General features: G+C 39.0%; 1 protein-coding gene across 1 annotated transcript in view; it reads left to right on the top strand.

The window, feature by feature from the left end:
• The first annotated feature begins 550 nt into the window (after positions 1-550).
• The window catches only part of HSPA4L (heat shock protein family A (Hsp70) member 4 like), a 51,969-nt gene continuing 44,410 nt past the window's right edge, over positions 551-8,109 (top strand). Inside the window, exon 1 of the mRNA XM_081091757.1 lies at positions 551-955. Within this exon, the coding sequence (XP_080947883.1) occupies positions 849-955 (107 nt within the window). The 5' untranslated portion in view covers positions 551-848. The remainder of the gene's footprint in view (positions 956-8,109) is intronic.

Here is an 8,109-nt window from a genome sequence, read left to right as displayed (position 1 = left end):
TTTCAAGCCCTGGTAAGAAGAAAGAAAACACACACACGCCCACCAAGATCTATCTGTTGAGTCGGCTTTCACACAGGCATTGAAGTGAAAAGGCCGCTTTCCCCCTGTCGGCGGCGCCCTTGGGAGAGGCGGCCGCGCTGCACAATGGGCTCGACCTCACAGAGCCGAGCGCGGCGGGCGGTACGTGGGCCCCTCGGGACTGCGAGGCGGCGGGTGGGTGCTGGGCTGCGGTTGGCCCCTGAAAGGCTGGGAGCCCGTCTCGGTGGCATCCCGCCGCTGTGCCAGGCCCCGGTGGCCAACCACAGCCCAGGGCCGCCTCCGAAGCCGCGGGGCGGGGGCACCGCTCCCCAAGCCAGCCGCAGTGCTCCCGGCCGCCGCGCGAGGGCGAGCGAGCCACCGCTGTTTCCTGCCTCCTCCCAGATCCTCCGGCTCCGCCTTCCCAGTCCTCCCATCCCCCGCGCCGGCCGGCTCAGCCTCCTCCATTTTCCAGATCTTTCTCGAACCCGCAGCTCCTCGAGCGGCCGTTGCCCGAGCGCTGACGGAAGCGGCCGAAGCAGCGGCTCGCGCGTCTCCCGGGAGGCCGAGCGCGCAGGCTCAGAGCTCGGTAACTGCCGGTTGGAGACGCCGACCCGCAGCCGAGTAACCCCAGCGGCGGCGGCGGCGGTGCGGCGACCTCTGCCTCTCCGCGGTTGCCCGACGCGCTGCCCCCGATTTAAAGCGTAGCGACTTCGGGTCACCTCTCCTTTGCTTCTCGTAGGAGTCGCAACCCCAGGAGCCACAGCCCAACAGAGGACGCGGCCCCCACCCAGGAGCTTTCGGCATCAGCATCCCGACGACTCGGCGGCGGGATGTCTGTGGTTGGCATTGACCTCGGCTTTCTCAACTGCTACATCGCGGTAGCGAGGAGCGGCGGCATCGAGACCATCGCCAACGAGTACAGCGACAGGTGTACCCCGTAAGTGCCACGTCCGGCCCTCATCGCGGCCCTGGCGGTAGGTCCCGCCGGGTGACTCCTCGGGAGGCGCGCCGAACCCCGGGGTGACAGGTGCAGCTCGGCGAGCCAGGTGGGCGTCGGGCTGCCCGCTCCGCCCAGCACCGGGACTTCACTTGCAGTTTGCGCATCGCTACTTTCTGTTCCCTAGCGGCCCTGCTTTAGTCTGTGGCAAGGGGTTGGGGTGGGACCCCCTCGACGCCCTGAACATTACAGAAAGATCTCCCATTACTTCTTTCTAGTGGGGCTTGCGGGAAATTCTCGGCCGCAGGAGCCGCCCCCCCCCCCCCCCCCCGCCAGCTGAGTGAAGAATTCTGCATTCATTCTGCCCTTCCTGCTTTCCCCGTCTCTCTCTGCGTGACAGCTTTCTCACAGGAAAGTAAGAAATGAGAGCTTAGACGGCACACATGAGAAGATGAGTTTTAGGGTCATCTGGCCCAGAAATCTTTTTTTCCCCATTTTCTTTCTTTTTTTTTCTTTTCTTTTTTTTTTTGGAACCAGTTGAAGTGTGCAGGGTTTTCCCCCAGTGCCCTTGAGAATTCCAGGTAATGGCCCGGTTTCCCGCGGCGTGTGTATTAACACATATTAATAGGAGAGAATTGGGGATGGGAGTCGTTGGCCTCTTGTATGGGTAATGTACGTCCTTTAATGGGAAATGGTGGAGTTAGACTCTGTCCAAAGCGTATTTCTGCAGAATGAATTGTTGGAGAGTCGGAGGCGGCTGTCCTGTGTAAACATGCTTGAAGAGTGACTGTGCTGTGAACACTTGATGAAAGACTTAAAAGAGGTGGCATTATGTCATGGAAACATGTTCCATTGTTTCTCTGGTCTGGGAAGTTTGTTGGTGAAAAACATAATAGTAATTAGGGCAGAGATATGAAAAAATGGCTTCGTGTTGTAGGTTCCTGTTACCGGTAATTTTATGAGGAAACCAAGTTTCCATGTCTTACCTTCTATGGACAAGTAACTAAACATGTTAATTTGGCCTTTCCGAATGATCCAAAATATAATAAATAGAAGACTAATCTTAACCAACATCAGTGTTAACCTAAGCCTTTCAATAATTAAATTACTGCAATTCTATGAGTAATTTTTAAATATGTCAAGATGTCTAAGAGTAGCTTACTTGAAGCAGTCTGCTTTGGTTTCTTTGAAGAATATTCTAGAAGGTTTTATATAACCTTTTCCAGATATGCACTATATTTCTATTGAAATTTTGGGTCTTTATATACTCAAATATGAGCTTAGGTCAGTTAATCTTCATTGTACTGTTAGAACTCTTCTTTTTACATTTAAAAATGTTTTCCATGTTCTAGTTGTCAAGCTAACATGACACAGATATTTCTAAGATATAAATATATTATGAAAGGATTCTAGGAAAAGAGGAAAGAAATGCTCAATTCAATTGGTTCAGCATCCATATAATTTGCACATTTGTTTCATTTTTTAACATACTTGATTATGTATAAATGAGAGAATACTGTGTGTAAACCAAGGACAGTTCAATGAAACAAATAATTGCTTAATTTTGGCCTACAATTAAAGGACGGAGGCCAGGTAATTTAACATATTAATTCTTTAGACCTCACCTTTGTAAAGTTGGGAGTGCTTGTACTAGCCTCTCATGTCGTGCATAAATTGAAGAGGGAGAAAGAAATTAACAGGCATAAATTGAAATTAGCTTAATTTTTCTGAAAATTTTCTTAAAAGAATAATTATACAAGAAGTACATGTTCATTGTAGAAATATAGGCACATTAAAAGATGAAAATAATAATTATAATTATTCCACCCAGAAATAAAACTTTCATGGTTTTCCCTGCGTGTGGTTTAACAATAGATTATACTTTATATTCTGTTTGGTAACCTTATTCTATCTAAAACATATCTTTATACTAATTTTAGCATTTTTATCATTTCCTTAATTTAATCTATCTCTTATTGGGCATTCAGATTGTTTATATATATATTTATAAACAATGTGGCAATAACTATCTTTGTAACTAAAATTTTTTTAAGTAGCTAATTTTTACTGGAATTTTTATGTGGCAGATACTAAGCTAAGATCCTTCTATTTTAGAGAGAGGAAGGGAGAGGGATAGATAGAAACATCTATCAGGTACATGGCCCATTCACCCTAGTGGGGATCGAGCCTGCAACCTAGGCATATGCCCTAAACAGGAATCGGACCCTACCTCCTGGTTCATGAGATAATGCTCAACTACTGAGCCACACTGGCCAGGCTAGAACTACATTTTTTACTTTTAATTCCTTCAAATAAATTTCTAGAAATAGAATTAATATGTACATTTGAAAGGCCTTAGATATGTTTGTACTGTTCAATTAAGAATACAGATGGGGATTAGAATTTCCATTCCAGGCTTAATTATATCAAAGTAATTAGTTTCAACGTAGGAAAAGAAACTGCAGCCAAAGATCCTCATTCAATATCAGATTAAAGCATGTGGTCAACTAAAACATTCTGCCATGTTGATAATAGTGCTTGCACTATCATACATACCTCACTAATTCTATTAGTTTGGTATTAATAGCTATCTTTTTTCATAAGAAACCTAAAGCAGAGTTAAGTATCTTTGCCAAGAACTAGTAAGCAATAAAAGATTCAGTTCAAGCCACTTTGATTCCAGAACCCCAATGTGCTTCCATTATCCATTCACATAAGGAGGGTATTTACAGACTAGGTTATTGGGGATGTAACGATCAAAGGAATAAATTACCTGGGCAGTTACTGTACAGAGAAACATCTTTGCTCTAATAACAAACTCATCTATTTTTGGCTAGTTTCTAAGAAATACTGTCTTGTTTTAATATACTTTTAAGTTATTTATTTTGTTTAAAAAAATCATAAAAAACATAACACAAAATATGTTAGTATAAACATAAAGGAAAGTAGTGTGGAAGACTACTATATAAACTATTAACAATGGCTGTTTCTTGGAAGTAGAATTAGGGAGGGTGTGCTTTTAATACATAGTCTGTAATGTTTTGAATTCTTATGAATGAACATATTTTACAATAAGGAAAATTGATTTTTTGAATGAAACTTATTTCAAGATATTTTTGTTAGGTGTATTGTTTTATCATCAAAATTTTGTGTGAACAGACTTATTCAGTGCCCTGACTTTCTGTCTCTATTATTTTCCCCTATTTCTTTACGAGTGTGTGAATAACCTGACAATATGGGAAAATATTATTTATACACTACATCTCATATATTTGGGATGTCCTCTTCAATGCACAAAAGTAGAAATCACTTACTTTAGGGTATTACAGTTTTTTTACATCAAAAATGCCAAACTGGCCCTGGTGAGGATTTTTTTTTTTAAGTAAAAAAAGGAAACCAAGCTAAACAGATTAACAGTGATTATAGTTGGATAGGAGACTTTATAGTGATGCGTTTTGGGAGGAAGAGGAGGCTTTTATGTTTTTTATTAAATATTCTTTGTATTATATGAATTGCTTTTGTTTGTATATTTTACTATGAGCTTATGCCATAGTTGATTTAAAATGCTGAGCCCAGAAGGCATGGCTCAGTGGTTGAGCATCGATGATTCAATTCCTGGTCAGACCTGGGTTACAGGTTCCATCCCCAATGTGGGTTGTGCAGGTCTCTCTCCCTCTCCCTTCCTCTCTGAAATCAATAAAAATATATTTAAAAAAATAAAAGATAAAGTGCTGAGGAATTACACAAAGTAAATCTTCCCTTTGTCCTTTTCCAACCACCTCTTAAGTGTGTACTATGTTCCTAGTTTTATGCAAGTATGTGAGCGTATGTACCCAACTGGGATGTTTTTCTATTTGTTTCTTAACCAAGTAGAATTACATTATACACATTTTGCAGTTGCTTTTAAAAAAATATATTGTGGACATCTCAAACTTGTACATAAGGCTCTAATTTACCTTTTTAATGGCCATAAAATATAGATATACTGCCTGTTAGTGGAAAATTCAAAATATTATTTTTCTGTTGACAAAAATTCAATGAACACCTTCACTTTTTTCAAAATCAAATTGTGCTGAGATGGGTGGTAGGGCAGACTTCTCACACTTTAGCATGCCAAAGCTAGGACTATAAAAACATTTTATTTTATGATGATTTTTATCTTCACTCGAGGGTATGGTTTTATTGATTTGAGAGAGAGATGAAGGGAGAGAGAAGGAGGAGAGACAGTGAGGAGGGGAGAGAGAGAAGGAGGGGAGAGAGTAAGAGGAGAGAGTGAGAAAGAAAGAGAGAGGGGGAAGAGGAAGGGGAAGGGGAAGGGAAGAAGAGAGAAGGAAAAAGAAGAGAAAGGAGAAAGGAAACATTGATCAGTTGCCTCCCATAGATGCCCTGACCAGGGATCAAACCCAAAACTTTTAGGTATACGGGATGATACTTCCAACTAACTGAGCCACTGTTCATCTTTTAGTAGAATATTAGCTACAATCTTCACTCATTGCCTTGAATTTGTGGGTGAAAAATTCTATAAGGTTTCTAGAAGGCCAGGAATGATAAATACAAATTGCATAATATCTGAGTTTAAGATATTTAAAATGCCATTGGTAGTCTTTGTTGGTATGTGGTTGGTCACTACAGTATAAATTCATGAATATAACCATGTTTTGATAAAACTTTATTTACAAAAGTTGGGGGCAAGTAGTAATTTGAAAGTGGTCTAGAATTTTCAATTTATTGTGTACTGTTACTTGTTTTTGAACTGGTAGATTTTTAAGTAAGATATCTCTAATCTAATAATCTAATAGTTAAATAATATGTCTAATGCATCTAATCAACTTTTCAAACATTGTCTCTAATTATGTAAATGTTTATGATTTCTATTAATGGTTTCAAGTTATGAACTAATTTATTTATGAATTATGCTTACTAAAAGCATTTGGAAGCTCTTAAATATTTTTAATTTAATATATTTTTATTGATTTCAGAGAGGAAGGAAGAGGGAGGGAGAGACAGAAACATCAATGATGAGAAAGAATCACCAATCCGCTGCCTCTACGTGCCCCCTACTGGGGATTAGCCCACAACCTGGGATGTTCCCTGACCTGGAATCGATCCGCAACCTTCTGGTTCATAGGTCAATGCTCAACACCTGCCAGGCTTAAACAAATTTTTATTATTTCTATATGTTAAAATGTTGTATACATTGTCCATACTGAAAAATTGGCAAGTTTTTATTATTACTAAATATAAGGCCTAAAAGAAGTCTTATTTTTCAAAGAAAGCAAATGGTAATAATAAGTCCTTTGAGAACATTCCTCCCTCACCTCCTCCTAGGACAACATTTTTCTAGATAGTTAAGTTTGGGAAATAATAACCAGATGTTTTTGTGTTATTTTTATAGCATAACTTCTCAGATCCCTTCATTTACTTATAGTCATTGAAACACTCCAAGAATGTTTTTCCCAACTTATTTGAATGTCTAAGCAATAATATTCCACAGGATAATATTTGAAAAATGATGCAGTAGGTCAGTGGTTCTCAACTGGAAGAGATTTCCCCCCCCCCCCCAACCTAGGGCACATCTGACAATATCTGAAGATATTTTTCTTTGATATACTGGAGGTAGAGAGTGGTTAATGCTACTAGCATCCAGCAAGTAGAGTCCAGGGATGCTTTTAAAATCCTACAGTGCACAGAATACCCCCACTCTGCCAACAAAGAATTGTCTAGCCCAAAGTGTCAATAGTGCCAAGGCTGCTTTATGGACACGTTGGCAGTCATAGTTGAAATTGGCAGTGTAAGGAGCTAACCCCTTAATTTAAAACAGTTGATTGCCCTCTCGTATCATTAATTGAACTATTGTGTTTCTTAGAGTCTACTCAATGATAGCAGATGAAGCTACAAATAATAATTGTGATCTTATAAAAACTGGCAAGGGAAGGTCAGAATTTTAAAAATAGGGCTATATTAAAAGTGTAAGTGGTAAATCAATGCATTGTGAATCCTTAGTGGAGATTGACAAAGAAGCAAAGAAATTTAGAGTGCTGACCTTTTAAGTGAGAAATCTCTTATTCTGCTGGCAGTATGTGTTTCCTCCAACCTAATCAAGCATGTCCTTATAAAAATAGGCTCTATAAGAGAGAGGGAAAGTTCATCTTAAATTTTAAGGAAAAATATAACTTTCTTAAAGTAATATACTGTCATTTGATTTTTATGCCCCTCCTCTACTAAAAATGACATAGGACATTTAGAAGTTATTTTTGTTTGTTTAGAGTTCTGTGGCATTCTCTGGGAATCTGTGAAGGCCAATATAGTGGCAATATTAAATTGAATATTACGGATTTAAGCTGCATTGTAAACACTCCTTTTTTTTAGGTACAAAATGGAATTTCTAAATAGTACCTGAAATAATCTATAAAAGTGTTATATATGTGAATTATATGTTATACATTTGTATAAACAATTGAATATCCTCTCCTATAAAAATATATCTGCCTAATATGTGATACAAAGTGTCCATTTCTCTTGTTATTACTAAAGTTAGGTAAAAGTTTTGAGAGCAAATGGGTATTTATTTAGATATTTTTTGAAAATTCTTGACAGATATTTATTTAGTGGTTATGTTCTATAATATTTTTGACAGAAAAATTAAACAAAGAAAGCTGTTTGAAGACCTTTAGCTATATTTGCTATATATTGACACTGAGTATTTCCAAGTTATAACATTAAATTTTTTAAACTTTATATTTCTACTCTTAACTAAAGAGGATATCTGATTATGGTAACTGTTTAGCTTTCTCTGTGAGGTAATGTATATGTGAAGTATATTTCAAAGAATCTAGCACTTAATAAGTGATAGTTGTTGAATCAATCTTATTTGGATCTAGTGTTCCAAAAGAAGTTAAACTCTTGAGAAATCAACCTAAGAATGAGATTTTCTGTGCACTCAAGTAATGATGGTGAAGTATTGAAAAGTTAAAAATTATTCAGGAGATTACTATGCTAAGTGAAATAAGCTAGTCAATGAAAGACAAATGCCATGTGATCTCACTTACATGTGGAATCTAATGAACAAAATAAACTGACCAACAAAAGAGAAACAGAGGCATGGGTACATGGAACAGACTGACAGCTGTCAGAGAGAAGGGGAGAGGGGGACT

This window comes from Myotis nattereri (assembly GCF_964212035.1).
Source record: "Myotis nattereri genome assembly, chromosome: 5".
Lineage (NCBI taxonomy): Eukaryota > Metazoa > Chordata > Mammalia > Chiroptera > Vespertilionidae > Myotis > Myotis nattereri.
Note: the sequence above shows the minus strand (reverse complement) of the source record. Positions and strands in the feature narration are given on the sequence as shown.